Source organism: Podarcis pityusensis (genome assembly GCF_964106645.2).
Source record: "Podarcis pityusensis genome assembly, chromosome: 2".
NCBI classification, from domain to species: Eukaryota; Metazoa; Chordata; class Lepidosauria; order Squamata; family Lacertidae; genus Podarcis; species Podarcis pityusensis.
This window is the reverse complement of record NC_138029.1, coordinates 54472487-54492944: the sequence shown is the minus strand read 5'-3', so window position 1 is coordinate 54492944 and position 20458 is coordinate 54472487. Positions and strand designations below refer to the sequence as shown.

Genomic DNA, 20458 nt, shown 5'->3' with positions numbered 1-20458 from the left:
AACGAACTTCCCCTCCAGATTTAAATATTTGAATTTAACTGAATAGGTCTCTGCCATCACATCTACTTTGTGCTTTACGCAAAGGAGGCACGTCTACTTCATAGGAGCTTTCCCCTGACTTCAGAAATGTGTTAGTGTAGTCTTGTAGTGAGATAAGTCTTTTGATCATCAGTACCAGAAGAAACGGATGAGCCTTTCCCTTAGCCCAGTGCCAGGGATCTTTCACGGGATCCCATGCACCAGTGGAGCACAGAATTGGGCTGTTAGATTTTAGCTTCTCTTTCATCACATTTTCAGACTGGAAATTAGTTATGCATTTTAAAGAACCAATTTGTTCTTGCAAATGAATAATAGATGGGCCCAACATGAAATGTGCCGGGTTTGTGAGCACATGTTGTTTAGATGGGAATGCTTAACAGGACACACACACACACACAGAGTGATAACATAGTTTAAAAGGGCCATGTTGTGCAAGAAGTGCAGGCTTTCTGCAGTTAATGTGTAATGCAGGCTCACCCAACTTATGCTGTATCCAGCCAAATGTGGCTTAATAAATGTCCTGCTTTTTCAGCCTGCATAAAAAACACCCCGAACATTTACTGAGCTGAAGGTGTGTCCCCTAAACTACAACTCCATTGACATGCCCACTGCATAACTGGAGACGTAAGCATGGGCACACATGCATCAACACTTGCACACTTACTATTGCAAACACTAGTGGAAGGCCCATGCAAATAAACTGCCATGTTAAGTGCGAAGCAATTCTAAACTGACCAGAATTTGGAGGAGAGGGTAACAAGAGAAAAAGGGAAAATTATTACTTTCTCCAGTGTAACCCTCTTCTAAAATAAGAATGCATTTCTCGTGCTCTCAAAACCAACTTAAATATAAAAAATGGGCAAAGACAAGGGTTTTCAAATACATTCCTTACCCAGAGAAGCTGCGATTCTAAAAATAGCACTGTGGAATATGCATAATGCCTTCACTATTTAGTAATTAGCAATTGGCCCTGCACACATCATGCTATATAAATGCTAAGAACATCATCGTCATTGTATTGCAAGTGCTTAGCTTTGTCTGGATCACACATATTATCCACTACAAATTTCTCACTCTACGAGGAAGAAGCAATTGGCAATTTTGCAACTGTCCACTGTTCTCCAGTACACAGAATTCAAGTAGGCATCTATACACTCAAATCTGTAATAAGCAGGGAGACACTTTAGGGATGGGACAGGATTTGTCACATGCTGACAGGTTCCATCTATGGCTCACTGACAGACCAGAAGGCTTCCTTCATTTAATATATACCACGTTGATGGTGTGGGTTGTTATAATCCTTTGCAAGAATGAAATGCTGCAAAGGTCCACAAGCTTTTGCAAAAACACAAGACCCAGGGTTTCCCCATAACTCTCACTCAGAATGGATAGAGGGCCCAAACTGGGTTTGGTGGATCACACTAACTGTGACAAAAAGGGAACTCTCAAGGAGAAAAATGATGAACTAATGGATCATGTCTGTAAAGCACATCATTGCCAGCTCTACTGAGAAGAAAGCAACCACAACAGCCCGCTGTCAAAAAGACAAGATTTTCTCAGTTTTTAGTATGGCTTTCTTTTAACAGCAATCCCTTTTAAGGCTGCTTTTAGCATACATTTAAACTCACAGCAACCCACTGTTGGCTGATGCAGGTTGCAGTGCCACAAGAAATGAACAGCAGTGCTGTCTGCCTATGGGAAAGCATGCCATGTTATAATATTCAACTACCCCAGAATGTCAACTTACTCGTGTGTGCTAGATGGGACATATCTTCAGCTGACCCAAAATTACACGGGTTGTGTAATAGCTTTAAAGAAGGGTTTCTGAAAACCCTGCAGAACCTGCTAAGTTTAACTGAAAATTCTGCAGTGGGAGACTGCTAAACAAAGTGCAAGCAATAAATGAAAGGATAGATCAAAATGCTTAATTGTTCCTTTGGGTCAATGCTGTATTTGCATGTCTCTCTGGATGCATCACCATCTTTTTATAGCAGGGGTGAGGAAGCTGCGGCCCTCCAGATGTTACTGGACTCCAACTCCCATCAGCCCCAGCCAGCATGGCCAATGGGCAAGGGTGATGGGAGTTGTGGGCCAGCAGCATCTGCAGAGTCCTGGTTAGCCACCCCTGCTTTACAATGTGGATGAGTGTGTGTGTGTGTGTGTGTGTGTGTGTGTGTGTGTGTATATATATATATATATTTCCCCAGAAGGGACCCAAGTGAAATGTGAGGTGTTGTGGTTAAAAGCAGTTCAGGCGAGAAAGGGAGGCTGCAGACTAAACTGCAGGATTGTGAAAGGGAAAGGTGAAGCGTTTTGCATCCAGGCTAAGCCAACATCCCACTGTTACAGAAAAGGTCTATTATAGCAACAGAATCATAGCAGGCTTCAAACTGCACAGTTCAAACAAAAGCACACCACGTTCCCAGATCTCTGACTTGTCATGGTGAAATCACGACTGCTTCAAGTGCACACTTACACCCCCATCCTACCGATATTTCAAGAGGCACCCAGGGCCATGAAAATTAGACCTCTCATCCTAGTTAAAAGCTGGGTGCCTTTTAGTTCGTCCTTCCCAACTGTTCCCTGGCAACTCTTATTATCCCTTTGGCTTCTTTTCACCACAACTACTGCTGGATCAGGGCGTGCTGAATTTTTCAGCTTTCAACTTCCGAAAATGAGGGGTTCTAAAAAGTTGTAACATGACTTGGGATTCAAAAGATATTTTGGTTAAATTAATATAGTTTTGCTTGATAAGTGAAATGTGTGTAAAATTGCATAGAAATAATTAAAAATGGCTGCCAAGTATTTGCAGTTATATTATTATTATTATTATTATTAGGCATTACCTGACATCTTTATAAGGTAAAATTAGAATTCTTTGGTTTTCTGAAAACTTTTTAATTAAACTTTTTAATTAAATGTAGCTTTACCAAACTAAATGTTGTCCGAAGTAACAGCAGATTTGAATTCCTCACACCCCAAAACATATTTTTAAGACCCCTCACTGAATAGATTTGCAAAAATTGTTTCACCACCTAAAATGACACACTCATGGCTGCCTCATGGCCTGACTGTACTGCGGCTTCTGAGGAAGAGCTTAAGAACAATAACTTAACAATAGTTATCAGGCAAATCCTCAGCACATTGTCTAGAATAGGAAAATTAAAAAATGCACACACAAACTCGGTGTGCACTTATGAACAAACCAAGCACTGGGTGCTTCCTCCCTACCCCCCATGGCTTGTAAAGGAAACCTACATTTTATCTGCTTACTTGAGAGCAACATTGTTTGAGACAGCAATATATGGTATTCTAGCCATGTTTTGGGCACACCTGATGTAATTATTGCCACAAGTCCTATTATTATTCCAGTTGTGGCTTTATAAAGGTGACTGGCACGGCCTCATTTGCATGCCTGGTTCCAGCAGCCTGTCACATATCTGTAGCATGCAATGAAAGCTACCTATTAATATTTCTTCTCCACATGCTCCCTAAAGGCACCTGTCTTCTAAATTACACCTTGCAATTGCCTTCCTCCCATGCTGATCCTGTAAGCAAAATTCAACAATTTGTCAACCGAGCTGGAAAGCAGCACCTTGCAATAATGACCAGCTGAGCTGAGCTGCATTTAGATTTCTAGCTAAGGGAAGCAGAGCCCAGTGTTAGAAACTGAGATATGAAAGCTAGGGGCTAAATGGTACCTTAAACCTAGGTTATGTGCACAGCAATGGGATGTCTAGGTGTAGTTTTTTTATAACAATAATAAAAGGCTGAAAAGGAATGAACTGTTCATTTTTCACATGGTCTAGTCCTTCCTCTACCCACTCCTCCAATATTCTTAAGAGGGTGTCTTCTCCAGTCTTCAGAGAGTAGCTGGAAGTGGGGAGGCAGAAAAAGGTCTTCCTTTCCTTCCACTCTGCAGTTTTAATCTGAAATCTTAGACACAGTACTGTGCCCAGAGCTCAGAAACTGCTCATAAAATTCCCTGTTTCAAAATGTGGCTAGAACAATGGGAGTTTCGAACACTGGCAAAGCCCTGAGTGTGGTCACTGCAAAGGCAACACAAGGGACTAGAGATAAACTGCAATGGTAAATTTTTAAAAAGGAGGATCACCTTAAAAAATGAAAATAAAAAGAAGAGAAAGGCTAGAAAACTCACTCTGTTTACCTGTAGTTTTAGATTTACAAACAGTTGTACAGACACAATGAAGCCTGTAGCCATTGGGGGGGGGTGTAGATAAATATATATACATATAATACCTGCAAAAGACCATGGCAGAATGCTCTCCCCAATGTTGCCTGTTGTCAGTCTTTGTCTCTTCCCTGCACAAATCCTGATTCTTCCCTATCATCCTATCCCCAAATCCTGACCCTCAACCCCACTCTATTCCTCTCCCTCTGCCCATCTGACACCTTCCTCCCTTTCTCCAATTCACGCACTTTCTTCACTCTTCCTTCTTTCCCCCTTCTCTCTTACGCATGCACTGTTGGCTGCAAGCCTTGATTAAACTATAGTAAGTTTTCCACATTTCAGCGGAACATGCTACATGGTCAGATGAGAATGTTATTTGTTCTGCATTTTAAAGGAAAATTGATCTAATATTCAACTCCCGTAGCCTGATAATTTTTTGAATTTTACACTTTTCCCAATTTTGCAGCAACAAATCTCAACTCAAACAATGTACCAAAATATGTAAATGACAACTACCACCAAATATTTTGGGATAAAATAGGTTTAGAATGGCTACCAGTAGATTAAATATGCATTTTTTAAAGGTTGTATCAGAATCTCTCTTTAAAAACAAAACAAAAAACTGTTACAGATGGTTTGCAGAAAGATGGAATGGACTGATGAATGAACACAGGCTAAATTGACCCAGATCAGAAATAGACTAATTTCTCCATCCCTGTGTAGATGCTACAACCTAACACCCAGATCTTCAATGCATTTCTTGGGACACTAGTCTTACTGAAATCAATGGTGTCTTTAGGATTATAGCTTTATCTGATAAGCTAATGAAAACATGAACAAACCGAAGCTGCTTTATATGGAGACAGGCCACTGGGCCATTCAACTCACTACTGTCTACACTGATTAGCAGTGGCTCCTACCAGGAGATGCTGGGGATTGAACATGGGGCCTTCTGCACGTAAACCAGATGCTCTGGAACTACAGTCCTTTCCCTGGGTGATACTATCAATACCACACATGAGAGTTGTGTCCCAATGGCATCTTCCCACACAGCTCTGGCAACTCTGTATATGCAAGGTCACTGCATTATCCATTTGGAAACTTGTACCAGAACCACAGAATTCTCTGAACTCTCAATATAACTCTATACTTTAAGGGGGAAGAATATGAACTCAAACTGCAACCCCCAGTAAACCACTTTACCTACAGAAAGTGCTTTGGAGAAATATGCTTGCCACCCTCCTCTGTCATTTCTTAACTCAGGCAATACTAGTCCCAGGTGTTTTTGTTGTCCTTCATATTCCCCTTCTTTACTCTCTTGCAAAGACCTTAAGACTCTCCCACCCCCTTTCTCCAATGCAGTTACCAGAGGGAAGCAGTCCACAATTTACCTAGCTAAACTGAGAGGTAAGGAAGACATTTCCTTCATACTGAATGGCTACAGCTGACAAAAATGGTTTCAAGTTTTACTTTGTATTTCAATTGTTTGTTTTTCTAATTGTTTGTAAGCTACCGAGAGAACTTTAGGTTATGGCGTATCATACAAATGCCATAAGGTTAGTCAGTAAAGAAGGTCTTGGGCACATGTAGAACTTTTTATAAGGTGCTCAGGGTTTGCCTCACTTCTGAGTAAACATTTGTCTGCAGGCTAAAGGCAGGTGGGGGACTAAGACAAGTACAGTTGTAAAATGCACTTTAAGGACACAACAAACCAACCATTCAAGAGGTGCAAACTTGAGGTTCAAGCAAGCGGTGCCTTCTCAGAACAGGGCTCTCTTCTGATTGGATGGCAACTCCAGCCAGATTCATGCAGCAAAGGATACTAAAACTTTGATTGGTTATTTCAAAGTTCCACAAGTTTATCCTCAAGTCATCCGCTGACATGTAAGTTTCATAGTCACTGTTCACAGATATGGAGTTGATGTGATATGTGTGTGCATTTGCGAATACTCTCCTGGGAGTCGCCTCCACCATTAAATCCATGGGCCTTAGCACAGGTACCTGTCAAGACAAGAAACAAAAGGGGTTAATCAATGAGAAAAAATAGTCTACCATCAAAGAAAGTATCATATACTGCAACCAGTTTTCTGTAAGCAACATATATGGTTATCAGAACTGGGTTCTTATGCTGGGTTAGAAGAACAGCAACATTAAGAATTTGAACTTGCTTTTTCCTCCTCCTTCCTATTCCCCTTTCCTCATGTGTCATGTCTTTTTAGACTGTGAGCCTAAGGGCAGGGACCATCTTAGCACTGGTTTTGGTAAGATGCTTTAAGAACCTTTGTGACTAAAGGGTGAAGTACAAATCCCACAAATAAATAAATCTTAAGGTTAGTAGAGATTCCACGCCCTGTGAGCAACCTTTAATTCCTTCTTCCCATCATGTAGAAGAACTGGGGTGGGTATAACAACATAACACAAAAGCACATGGCATAAGTTTCCCCACTCCAATGCTTCTTAAGTATACTCCAGTAAGATATCAGTTGATGAACCTTCAACTATATAAGGAAACTTTAACATAACAGAAAGGTGTCAGCCAATGGTGGCCAATGCCAATGCAGTATTTCCTCCAGCAATTTCATTACTGTGCATTATTGTCTGTATGCTGCCTGGGGAGATTTCCCATGGCTGTGGAGGTGGAGACGGGGATATGACAGCCAGGATCAAGTGACACTAGAACATAGGAACTGCCAGCTCAGAGTCTGAGATTAATGTGATGAGCCTGCTTTCTAATTCAGCCTGACACATTCAATGATGCATCGTTTGCTGTTGAAGGACTTGGCGCAGCCATCTGGGGACATGGCCCAGCATTTTGCCCAGAGACTGCAGGGAGAAAGCAGCCATTGAGGCTGTCAAGAGAAACGTGATGGTTTTCAGAAGTTAAAGGGTTCTATGGTCATATCAGATTTCCCTAGAAACAAACAAACATCAAAATTAAGGGCTTCACCATAAGATTCTTACTTAGCCCTGTGAAATTATGTGGGAAAGGTGTGTCTTAATTGGTTTTCTTACTGCTGTTCACTCAAAAAAACAAAACCCCGAGTTTCCCACAATTAGGAAGAATCAATCAATCAATGAGTAGGGTAGACAAATTGGCTCAACCGCAGTAAACACAGTGGTAAATGAGCCAGTCCACAAGTACAGTTTATATTGACATCTTTGTTATGCATTTACTCTGCATAAGAATAATCAGAATTCTACAAGGGAGGGCATGTTACTGGGAACAGAAAATCTAAATGGTCCAACAGGTGCAAAGGACATTGGACACTGAGGTCCAGCTCTGAGGGCCTTCTGGCAGTTCCCGCACTGCGAGAAGTGAGGTTACAGGGAACCAGGCAGAGGGCCTTCTTGGTAGTGGCGCCCACCCTGTGGAATACCTCCCATCAGATGTCAAGGAAATAAACAACTATCTGACTTTTAGAAAACATCTAAAGGCAGCCCTGTTTAGGGAAGTTTTTAATATCTGATGTTTTATTGTTTTTAATTACTATTATTATCATCAATTCTGTTGGGAGCTGTTCAGAATGGCTGGGGAAACCCAGCCAGATGGATGGGGTATAAATAACAAATTATTATTATAAAGTGTGTAGTCAGGATTAGATGGTGTTTCTTGGTCTTTATGAGACCATGGTAATGTTTAACAAGCAACCAACCAATATGCCTGATGGTCAAAACCACCATCCATTTGTTGTAGCTGGGAGTGTATAATTGGTCCCATCTTCCAGTTGTGGTGATCAAATATTCTAAAATATATTCAAGACTTCATAAATGAAGGCCCAGTCCACTCTAGCATAATGCAAGGAAATGCATCCTAGGGTGGGAAAGGGATGGAGCTATGCAGAAAGAGGTAACTTCTTAAAGCCAATAATGTTCTCCAGGACTAACTTTGGGGGGGGGGGGATGGGGAAGGTATCAGAGCTCACAAATGGGATGCAATGGGAGGAGCAACGATAGTTCATTCATGCATCTGCCCTATTTACATCTAAAACTGGCAGGGTAGGAGTGTCACATTTTTACCACAAAATGTGCATGTGGGTGAGTAGAACTAGACCTTGCCCTACAAACCATGATGCGCGAATGGCAGGGTGATGTCTTCTTATCTGCATCAGAAAAACACCATGATCAGCAATTTTCTCCTTTATGTGCCCTGATTTCTAAGACCCCATCCACCCATTACCTATTCCCTTCCATTCTGAAACTGCACTGGAGAGAACGTGCGAAATGGATCTCAGACCTGTCTAGTCAATGATGGTCACAAGTAAATGGATCGTTTTAAGATAGCAATTAAAACTTAGCACATGGCTCTTTTACTATTAGGTTTCTACTTAAGCCACCCTTCTCTTAACTAGTACAGTCACGACATTCTTAACCAACACAGACAGGTCCTTAAATATATTCCTTATTCAATTACAAGAGTAACCTGGGGGCAGTATCTATATGCCCATTATGAAAGGGTAATTCAGTGTAACAAACCAAATCAAGACCCTACACAGGCTGTCAAATAAAATAAACCAACTAACAATTTAAATTATTTTGTGTTTCTAGAAGGGGGAATGAAAATGCCAATCGTGTGTGTGTGTGTGTGTGTGTGTGTGTGTAGTGATGGAGCACAAAATATTGCTTCCATGCAGATGGCATGAAAGTGATCACATGCCTCCACATGCAGTTTCCAACCCCTTTCTTCTCATCTGGTGAGGATTTTTCCTCCTTCCAAAGTTAATGGAGCACTAATCCTCTTTTGCACTGTAAAATTCGCTTTCTGCCACGGTTCAGTGGTGGGTGTGGTTCAGAAAGCAAGGGGATATGGCCTTCCTCTTTTTGCCTATCAGAATTGCATTTCTTCAGGCAGCAATTAACCCCAAATTGAAAGCATCCCAGGAAAGAAAGGAGGAATCGCATCAGGATAACTGCTGCTGTTCTTTTTAGAGCTAAGCTGAAATTTCCCAGAAGACATTTTTCCTGAGAAATTGTGAGGGCCCCCCTTTTCTCCCTCACTTCCTAGTACACAAAACCTACTTCACAAATTCCCTTATTTTTTATAGTAGCTATTTTTTCCACAACCCCACTCCTTCTTAGGTCCAGGACACACTGTGGAGGATTCAAAATGGTGGCCAGGCTGCTAACACAGTTGCTTCTGTTGCTACTCATAGCAGCAGCCACACCCTCCTAAAAACTGTTGGGGGGGGGTGGAATGAAAGAAACCGTGATACTGGCACCCTACCCTCACAAAAATGTTGCAGCAGGGGAAAATGTTCCCCAGGGGAATTTTTTTGAAATTCCTTCCCCCATCCCATCCCACCCTGCTCCACATAGGATGGAGAATTTTGAAAGCCCATTTGTGTACAAGCTCTAGCTGTTTTACTACAGTGATACCTCTGGTTGTGAACGGGATCCGTTCTGGAGGCCCATTCGCAACATGAAAAGAGCGCAACCTGCAGCGGCGCGTCTGTGCACGTGCGGGTTGCGATTCACCGCTTCTGCGCATGTGTGTGATGTCATTTTGCGCTTCTGCACATGTGTGAGCGGTGAAACCCGGAAGTAACCCTTTCCGGTACTTCCGGGTCACTGTGGGACGTAACCTGAAAGAACGTAACATGAAGCGGATGTAATATGAGGTATGACTGTACTTTTCGTCTGAGTTTTTAAAACAGGTTCCTTGAGGGGGGCTATATTCCCAATTGAAACAAATGCTTAGTCAGACATGGTTTGTCCTTGTACTTTATAGATAGAGACTCGCTTTCAGCATTCAAAAGCAGTCTTCTCAAATCACTGCGGTGTAAAAAGCATAGTTGGCAGAAAGGAAGAATCGCAAGGTGAATGTGCTGCTCTGCATGGAGGAATCTGCTCACAATATCTGCTGTGCGACTTTGGCCCAGTCATCTAATTGTGTTTCCTTTTTCTGTTTTATACATAACACTTATGACTCCGTGTGGCTTTTCTGTGAGATGTAGCAGTATTTTCCTCTGAAACGCTGTATCCTGCATTTTAAAACTGAGTGATGTAAATGCAGCGTGAGAATGACAACAGAGGAAGAGAGAAGCCCAGTGAATTTCAAAGCTGCTTCTCAAATCTCACTGGGTTCGTGGGCCTTCTCTTGAAACTACCCAGTTTTATGTGCTGTCACGTTTAACCCACATCTAAATGTATTTTTACACGTTGGAATAACATGTGAGAGTGCATTCTTTTTTTAACTATGTGGCAATAGATGTAGACATTGATCTGAATGCCATCAGATGCCATTGATCAAGCTCCTATTGAGCTTTATCTTGACCCCATTAACATGAAGAGAGAGAGCCCAATTTATTCCTGTGCAGTCATGAACTCAGCAAGCCTATGTGGCTCAGGGTACAGCACCTGATACCCCCTCCTGTCGTGCTCAACAGAACCATTTTATTAAATTGTTAAAACATCACCTGTCTAGACAGAATATCTGGGCAGCACTGGGTGTGTGTGAATGCTGTGAGATAGTAAGCACCAACTTCAAATGGAGCTCTAGGTGCTAAGCCTTCCTCTTCTATGTCTTTTCCTCCCCTCCTCTTTCTCTTTCTAGAAGGCATTGCCTATGCTGTCAACAGTAGGAATAACCGGCCAGTGCTGCCTGGGGATTAATATTTTGCAGACAGAATATTCATCAAGGACTATTATCATGGTAGGCTTACAATTTCACGCTCCCTGTGCCTTTGCCTTATTGGGCCATTCCTATGAAGTGAGAGGAGACACCTTCCTGCATAAAGATAAACTTGCAATCTAATTACAAGCCTCTGCTTCCCCCAGGCGTTCTCCTTCCTTCTAAACTCACACATTCAACCCTAGTGTCATTTCTTCCCCTGCCTTTTGTTGCTTGCTGTTTCCCTCTGCAAGTCCTCCACATCAGAAATACTATAATCATAGAACTGAACAAAATACGTGAACGGGCTTATTGCTGTCACCAATTTGTCTGATGGTATCCAACCAACTGTTACCCAGGGGAAGGGGAGGGAAATGATCAGATGGGAAAGACTCATGGAGAAGGGCTTTGCATCCACAAGGTTCCCGGTTTAATCCCTGGCATCTCCAGGTAGGACTGAGGGACACTCTTGCCTGAAACCCTGGAGAGCAGTGCAGAGACAATTATGAGCTAATTGGAGCAATGTTTTGACTCAATATAAGGCAGCTTCTGGTTCCTATATACCAGTGATGGCGAACCTTTTAGAGACTGAGTGCCCAAACTGCAACCCAAAACCCACTTATTTATCGCAAGTGCCAAAACGGCAATTTAACCTGTATACCTCATTTTTTTTCTGTGTGTTTCAGTTTCTTCTTTATGACTGCTGTTGAAATAAATAATCCTTCATAGAAGTTACTGCATTACATTCTTATTGTCTTTCCATTGATATATAATTTTATGGTATAACTGCTTTTTTTTTCTTCAAAAAAAATGTTTAGGGGTACTCTCATTGTGACTCAAGAAATTACCACTGGAGAAAAATAAATATAGTTCAAATCAGAAAAAATAAATACAGTAAATTTCTTCTCCCAATAAATTCACAAAATGTTTAGGGGTATGCTTCCCCCTGCATCCCCACAGGAAAAAAAGCACTGGTATTACTCCAAAACAAAGTGGTGTTATGAGCCATCAAACCTCGGAAATACATTTTTTCCGGAAGGTTCCACAATTTTGGCCACTAGTGGCTGTACACTGGAGGGCTGTACTAAGAGCCACCCTCTCCTTATTATGAGATAATAATGATTGCCTGCGTGTGCACATACAAATAAATATAAATAAATAAACGCAGCCAGATGGGAGTAGTAATAATAATAATAATAATAATAATAATAATAATAATAATAAATTATTATTATTATTATTATTATTATTATTATTATTATTACTACCACTGTTTCTTTGGCTGCTGTTTGATCTCAGCCTCCAGGGAATGAATTTCTCTGTTGGCTTACACAGGAAAGCCCAGCGAACATGTAAACCCAGCATACCCTCCTTAGGTTGCCGTCTTTATACGCTTACTGACCTGGGAGTTAAGCCCTGCTGAACTCAAGGCAGCTTACTCCCGAGTAGGAAAAACATACTGGCGGGAGGCCCGGGCACATCAAAAGTCAATGCCTGTTCAGCCACTCGCTCACCAGGCCCTGGTGCTGTAGGCTTTGGGCGTGCACAAACCCTCCTCTCCTCTTCCCCTACCCCCAGCACGGAAGCTACGGCCCTGCTGGGGCGATGGCACGCGTGCCCACAGAGAGGGCTCTGAGTGCCCTCTCTGGCACACAAGCCATAGGTTCGCCACCACTGCTATATACCTATGTGATCTCTCCACACCCTCAAGGTTCCAGCAAAATGGCAGCAGCAGTCTGAGAAAACACAGTGTTGATTATTAAGTGTACTCTTGTAGATCTGGACCATCACTTTCAGCACCTGCTGTTTTTGTGTGTGTTTTAATTTCAAGACTTATACAGCATTTCCTCTGTAGATATGCAGCTTGCTGCAACTTTCCCTCCAAATCTTTTCCCCTTATGTGTACAACCACTTATGCAAACTGGAAAGGGCAGAGCCTGGTTAGGTTGCAGGTTCAATCCCTGTATGGGACAGCTGCATATGCCTGCATTGCAGGGGGTTGGACTAGACGATCCTCAGGGTCCCTTTGAAAACACTGAAGGAAATAGCTGTAAGCCAGTCCCGCCCCCCCCCCCCGGGGTTCCACAGAAGCATGCACAGCCTGTCTCCATTTTATCCTTACAACAACAACCCTGTCAGATAGGATAGGCTCAAACAGAATTCCTGGTCCAAGGTCACTCAGTAAGCTGCGTGAAGATTTGAACCCTGGTCTTTTTTTTTTGTTTAATGATATTTATTGAAAAAAGAGTTTTTTTTTAAATTACAAAGAAAAAAGACAAAACAGAAAAAAAAATAAAACCATCATTTTCAAATTCTCCACTTTCATTACCTTCTTTCTATGACCTCCTCCTCCTCCCTTTTCTTGTATCTTGATTAATAGTTGTCACAGCAAATCCTTTCTATAATTCATAGTATTCTGTCATTACATTGCCTTACTCTATTTTCATCTTATCTTATAAAAAACCTTAAAGCTTAAGACTTAAATCTTATTTTTACCAACTTCTCATAACCATTACCTTTTTACCTAATTCTTTAAACATTTTTACAAGAGCCAAGTAATTTCATTTCAACATTTTTCTAACATTCATCAATTTTATAAAACATTCCTAATGATAGAAAAAAGAAATAAGAACAATCCAATCTTCTTCCAGCGTCCCTTCCTCCTGGTCCCGGGTTTGTTAGTCCTTTTTATCCCATTAGTCTGGCACATTAACCTGGTGATCTTATATCCGAGGCCTTCAAGTCTCTTCCATGTCCCTTCCACAGCTCTTCTTCATATTTTCCTTTCACTCGTGGGAACTCCAGCTTGGTAGTGTTTTTGACCCTTTTCAACAAATCAGCCCCTTTCCCATAGTCCAGACTAGACTCCATGTGGTATTTTAAGACATGTTTGAAATACCCTCCAAAATTGGGAGCCCCCACAGCTCCAAACATCTGACGGCCCATTGCCAGACTCGGAAAGTCCAAACATCTCTGCATAGGGGGGTCAGTCCAACCCCCCATTTCCAAATCAATCCAAACTTTATCTTTCCAAATCTGGTTTTTTCCAAGTTCATTTGTCAAATCCAAAGGCTCATTTTCCTGCAGGGCCAAAAGTTCCTCCCTTTCTGGTGCCCAAGATTCAGCAACATCCTCTTCTCTCAACTGTTCTGTCATGGCACACTCCTGTTTAAGTTCCTGGGTGGGCTCCATATAGTTTCCCACTACCTGTTCAAATGTTCTGGCCGCATTAGTCATCAAATCCGTCTTCTGACTTAACTGATCCAATAGAGCATTTATTTTACAGAAAGCACCCAACAGTGCTTCTGAAAACATTGTCCTGCAAGGTCATAAGTCCTTTCCCACGGTTGTAATCTGTGGCAGCTGCAAGCTCCCTAGAATTAGTTACTGTTTCCCAGTCCCCCTCTAGGGGGAAAACTTATGGTTGTTCTTTCTTTTAAGGACAATAGCAACAAAGTTTCTTTTTTTAAAGATATTTTGTCAATATTTGTTCCTTTAAAATGCGAAAGGAAACAGTGGAATCACAATGTTACTCTTCTTTTAACTATCTGTCAAAAACATTTGTCTCTGGTCAATGAGCTTCAAACGTCAATTCTGACACCCCGCTCCAGGATCAGGACGGTGGAAAGTTACTTTACTTTAAACTCACTTCTGCAGGTTTAAATAGTCCAAAAAAGATGCCCCTTCTTCTCCTGCTACCGAAGGGGGGTTCAACGATTTTAAATGGTGAAAACCAATCCTTTGAAAGTGATTTTCTAAGCTCTAGTTTACGTTGTCTTTGCTTTCTTCTGACTACAAGGAAACGGAAGGCTGACTTCCTATTTAGACCTTCCTGTTTCAGTACCAAATTAAGGTAAATTTTTAAGTCCAATTCCTTTCTAATCGCCAGTTCTTATTTGAAGTCCAATTGTTCAATGTTTAAGTACTCACGGGTGATTATTTTAGATGCCAAATTGTCCCAGGAAAAAGGCAGCGCTCTCCGGCAACGGCTATGCGGCTTCGCTCCACAGAAAAAGCAATTGACTCACAGCACCGCGCCACTTCCCCCTCTTCGCTTCGGAGCCCGTTAGTGGGTTCCTTTGCGGGTTGGGGGGGCGCTAAAGGTGCCCGCTGAGTCCCACGGTCACAGGCTTCCTCCGCCTGTGATTTCTAAAAGGGTCCCCGCTTCGCCGCAGCGGAAAAGACCCGTTTCGCGCGGAGCTGGTCCCTCCGGTTCAGAGGGAGTCCGCCATTGCCGATGGCGCCACCCCGGAAGTCCTGAACCCTGGTCTTACTACTAGACACTCTAACTACTATGCCACACAGGCTCGCTCCCCATGTTATGATGGAAGGAAGGACTGAGGAAGCCCATGGAACAATAGTGGAATGGAACAAGGGCATTCTGCTGAAGCCCTGTTTGGGAATCAACAAAGCTAATGTGTGTGTGATGAGCTGTGCAGCTAAGAGATCAGTAGTCATTCAAAGTCAGCATGTCCATGTTAAACCAAGTCAAGTTTTACAACTCTGCTCAGCAACAAGCTGAAGCACTCCTATGCTCAATTTATCACATAAACACTCCTAGAGCCTGCCCCTTGAGCCATTTACAACTGCAAAGTTCTGGTTGTCTTTAACTCATGTGGCTTCCTCATTTTGTTAATTCAACTAGAACAACCACCACCACCTTTCATAGTTCGGATATCATGAACTGGCCGGACGATGGGGAGGAGGAAGATGATCCCGGTGAGGGGTGTAGCTGGGGCTGGAACACACCAGGGAAAGCAGGGGATGGGGATGGACGTAGTCACAGGGTGACGGAGGATGGCAAGGGGATGGAGGTCAATGTACAGAAGCAGCAGGATCCATCACCAGAGCCAGAGGGACCCCTGTCCCCACAAATATGGCAGGCTCTGAGGCGTAGGGAGCAGTGGGAGAGGCACTGAAGGAGGCTGAGGCAGGCAAGGGCCCTCAGCTCAGCTCCCTAGCTGGCCAGGTGGAGCTCGCTAGCTCTGGGAGGTGGTGTGTGATTCCTCAGCTGCAGCAGGTGAGGGTCATATGCCTCATCAAGCCCAGATGCTGCAATCAGCATGCAAAGTACCCAAGGGAAGCAGAGCTGAAGTGTTGTGTCTGCTCAACTGCCCATGTTGAGGGACTTTGGCTTGGATGCTCTTGGACCTCTATGGGCCTGCCTGCGCTTCAGGTTTGACTCTCAACTGTATCCTGACTGCTGGACTTCAGACTTGGCTACACGGATTGACCCTGGACTGTGTTTCCTGTCCTTTGGATTTTGGACTGTGCTCTTTGCTTGTGTGGCTTGACCCCTGGACTTGGCATGCCAACTTGCTGCCAGTAGGCCAGGGGCTCAGGACAAAGGAGGATCCAATCATGGGCCAATAAAATAATGCATATCTAGTCTTCCGTTTATAGATCAGTTCATTTCTAGGTCAGAAATAAATAAAGGGAGAGATGGTGTTAAAAGAAGATTGGAGTATATTGGGGCTGTGGGACAGGGAAAGGAGTGCATAGCTTGTGTTTACATGGAAACAGCCACCTGAGCTTGGTTGATAGATTGAGTCTTCCAATATGCCCTTTTCAAACTGCAGCCACAGTTGCCAAGCACACAGGAAAGGTGGTGAAACAGAGCAGAAGAGGGAGCATTGTTCGCTTTAATGAATGTGCTTAGTGGTTCTTGACAGACCAGCCAGCAGGAGTCCTGTTGAGCTTTTCAATTACCACTGCACTACAGAGCATGCTCCTGGCACACTGAACTGCCCCAGCACCAGAGCACATGCAGATATTTGCCCACAGCTGATAAAATAAAAACCGATTGCAAAGAAAGGAAGAACAGCAGTATTTTGCTGTTTTCGTCACGAAATGGCCTTTTGCAATACAGTCTACGGAGATGCAATTTAAAGGGGAAGTGGGAAAACCGGCATAGCTATGGCTTCCTTGCTCTGAATCAACTTGCACATTCAGTCCATGTTCCCCCTGGGTTATTCAAGAGCAAGGTGGGCATGGCTCACTGACAAAGTTTGGTGAATATTACAGAGGGGAAAGCCAGGTGTAAAGCCACCTCTTCATTCCTTAACTTAGAAACTGATTAATGAGGATAAAATGCTCATCATGCCCACAAGTCACAGTTTTTGCCTGCCAAATGTATGCAAGTGGCCTTGTCCTGCACATCATTTGCAGTTAAAAGCTGTGATTGTTCCATGTACTCATGCTATGCAAGCATGTTACATGTGTATATTTGTCTTTGTACCTGAGAACTGCTTCAAATGATTCTGTCTTTTGATATCACGGTTATTATTGTGTGCATTCATGAACATGTGTGTGTGTGTGTTACCCACTACATTAAGGTGAACATAGTTTTTATAACAAACTTAACCCAGGTATGCAATCATACTGCTTGGTAAAATCCCTCCCCCTAAAATTTCACATCTTCTCTTCAAAGGTTGTTCCCTAGCTTTTCTAGAAATAAATTTTACTGAAAATGGTGTAGCAGTGATGGTTAACACCATATATTTAAGATACAGAATAGTAATACAAGGCTCCCCAAGTAGGGAAGTGTTTTAGACATTTATGATAATTGCAGTCACGCGTGGGCGAATGGAAGCCGGCCGTTTGGCACGGGGCCTTGTTAATTTGGGGTATATGATAAGTTTTGCAACTTGTTCTTATACACATCGGACCAAACTGACAGTTTCAAGCAAGAGAGCAGCTTTTGGTTTTTGAACGGGGGTGGGGGCACGGGGGTGTAATTTTTATTACAGAGATGTGGCATACCTAGGCTTCCTTGCGCTGTTGGCAAAAAGCTGTATTAGCACCACCACCCATCCCTTGCACCCTTGGCCGGCTGTGGGGGGTCTAGGTGCCCCAAGAAGCTAGCGTGCCTTGCCTGGCTGCCCAGAGCAGTGGAGGAGTGGCCCAGGGAGCAGACAGGCTCCTAGCCACTCTGAGCCAGAGTGTAGACATGTGATTTTCATGCCTCCCCTCAGATCTCTGCCCTTGGTGGGGGCCAACCCCTGGATACACCCCTATAGGAACCTCAAAATCTGAATTTCGCCTGGGCATCTCCGAGAAGCCCTGCACATATACAAATATCAACTCACTTCTCGAACTAGTGATGGCTGCTAATGAGTCCAATCAGTGCACGGGGTTTTTTGCTTTTGCAACAGGGCCTTTCCTGCCTTTTTTTCTCTCCATGCCCCTCATGTGTCCCTGAAATTAGCTCAGGGATGTTGGAAGAACCCCCAGAACAGCATGGGGAAGGGACTGTTCCACCAGGCAGGCTGCAGGGGTTGCGCTGACAAGATGTTCACCACAGGACAATGCTCAATTCTAGACACAGGTTCTAAACCACATTGGTCTATCATTTAGATTAGATTAATTAATCCAAAACAAAGTGCAATAGATGCATTTTGCCCCACCCCCAAGTTATTTTGTAGACAGGCTGAGGCAAGGAGCTGGTGTCTGATAAAATATCTAAGAGAAGGTTCAAATATATTCTCTCTCTCTCTCTCTCTCTCTCTGCACAGCAGCATCGAAGAACAAAATTCGGTAGAGTCCCTTTTAGAACTGTAAAATGCATGTGAGGGATTGCTGTACTGAAAATGCCCTTAAGACCAAGTATAACGGCACACAAAGAATTTGTGTGGAAGAAACATGGAAGTGATCACCCAAATGCATTCTGAGGTGATAAAATCCTGTGTCAGAACCCTGCACCGTATATGATCCAGGAGCCATGGCCTGCCCCCCCCCCATTTTGTTGCTGACCCACATTCCACTTCAAGGCAGGCAGAATTTATGCTCTTCCCTATTAAATAGAATATTGTATTCGGATTCCCTTTTCCACACACCAAATACTGCAAGCAATTACGCAGCTCAGGCATTGTACTTCTCTTCTCGGACCCCCTGCAGTGTTTCAGAGCCTCTCAAAAACATCAACCGAAGTCCTCACATTTCTTGAAGAGAAGCTTTCACGAAAAACTCTCGACTGTCATGAATTTTCAAAAGGGCCCTTTTCCCTTTGGTTTGATGTCCTTAGCCTCTTGCGTTCCTTTTCTCTTTGACATCTCTGAAGCCTTCCCACACAGATGTTCAGTAGCACAGGCTAATCTCTGAGCCCGGCAGTTCAGACCATCAAGAAAGGAAAGTACAAAGGTGCTGCCAGCGATGGAAATAGGAAGAGCTAGCATTTGTTTCTATTAGTTTTTAACTTAATTAATACAGAAAGCTGAAGTAATCGCTGCAAGAAACTGCTTTAATGTAAGTATAAAAGAGGACCCAAATGAACCTTAGAGAATAATAGGGTTGCTTTTTTAAAAAAGTGTACATGACATAACACTGTGTAGGCAGCTGGCTGCTGAAAGAGAATGAGAGAAATCGCTGCTGTGGGGCAGAAGAAGAGGTGGAATGGCTAAATGTTAGGCTTCAGCAAGAGTCAGACAAAAGGAGAAGGGAGTTGGCTGTCTACGCAACTGGGACAGAATTTCATGTATGATCCAAAATAGGTGTGGGGAGGGATGGAGGGTTCATGAAGATCCAAGGTAAGTGAACAAAGACATGGAGGAGAGGCTTAGGCACTGAACTCACACCAGAAACAAGGTTATCAGATTGATCAGCAAGCTCTGAGGTTTTATTAGGAAACAGTGAACATGGATTGGCCTCTGGTGTCAGCTGACTGAGTGTTCAGGAAAGGTGGTAGTGCAGCCTAGGTAGCACCGAGATTACCCTGCCAGGTATGCAGCAGAAAACAGATCACTGGTGGTTCAGGGAGTAACATAAAGGAGCCCTTGTTTAATACTTTACACTAAAGGAGGGAGATGTCCCTGTGCAATGACGGGAAAGTGGCTAAAGAAGAAAGGGGTCAATAAAAATGCACAGTGCATGTGGCACCTTGAACATTTCCCCTGGAAATGCCCCGTGCCCCTTTTTATGGCATCTGCATGATGTAGCCCATCCCACTGGCACTATCCCTCAGCCTAGTGGCAGTGGACACCTCACAAGCACATACACACCCCTTCCCATGTTCTGCCACTCAGTAAAAAAGCAGCGCAATCTCCCTTGTCCCTTCCCTCGCCTATGAACACCTACTGAATTAGCACACATTCACACAATTAAATTGGTATGTTAAGAAGCTCACACACAGCCGGCTTTCAACTCAACCTCCACTTTGATCTCTTTGTGATGTCCTAGTAAATGCATACTGAGCTGTAAGCTGGGGCCATATGACAGCAGTCTAGTAGTTTAGATATTTGGGAATGGATTCATTCATCCCACTTTCCCCACATGTGCAGTTTGGTTGTGTGCATTGGGCTTTGGCTGCTAAAGAAAACATGGTTTACCTGCCTAAAGGCTGGGAACCTCATCCTCCCAGTTCAGGCATCCTGAGTCATCACCTCATCTCCTACAAACTGTCTTGGGAGCAACATCTGTAGACTGTACACCAGTCACCTTGGCATTCTGTGTCCTGCTGCTTTTCCAGTCCATGGCCTCTTCCACCTCCCTTTGCTCTTAAAGGGTTTTAAAATCTGAAATATTTTTCAGTTACCTTCAGTATTGCTTGTGATGCTTCCCAAAGCAGTCCATGGACAACTTTGTCCTACTTTCCCCCAGAAATATAACATACAAAGCCACTGTTC

At 43.2% G+C, this 20458-nt stretch overlaps 1 protein-coding gene across 5 annotated transcripts in view; it reads right to left on the bottom strand.

Annotated features, from left to right (window-relative positions):
• The window catches only part of PPP2R2B (protein phosphatase 2 regulatory subunit Bbeta), a 250394-nt gene that overhangs the window by 33495 nt on the left and 196441 nt on the right, over nt 1–20458 (bottom strand). For all 5 annotated transcript variants that reach the window (XM_080997195.1, XM_080997196.1, XM_080997197.1 and 2 more), the window contains one exon: nt 6055–6232. In XM_080997195.1, coding sequence (XP_080853321.1) covers nt 6055–6232 — 178 coding nt within the window. The remainder of the gene's footprint in view (nt 1–6054; nt 6233–20458) is intronic.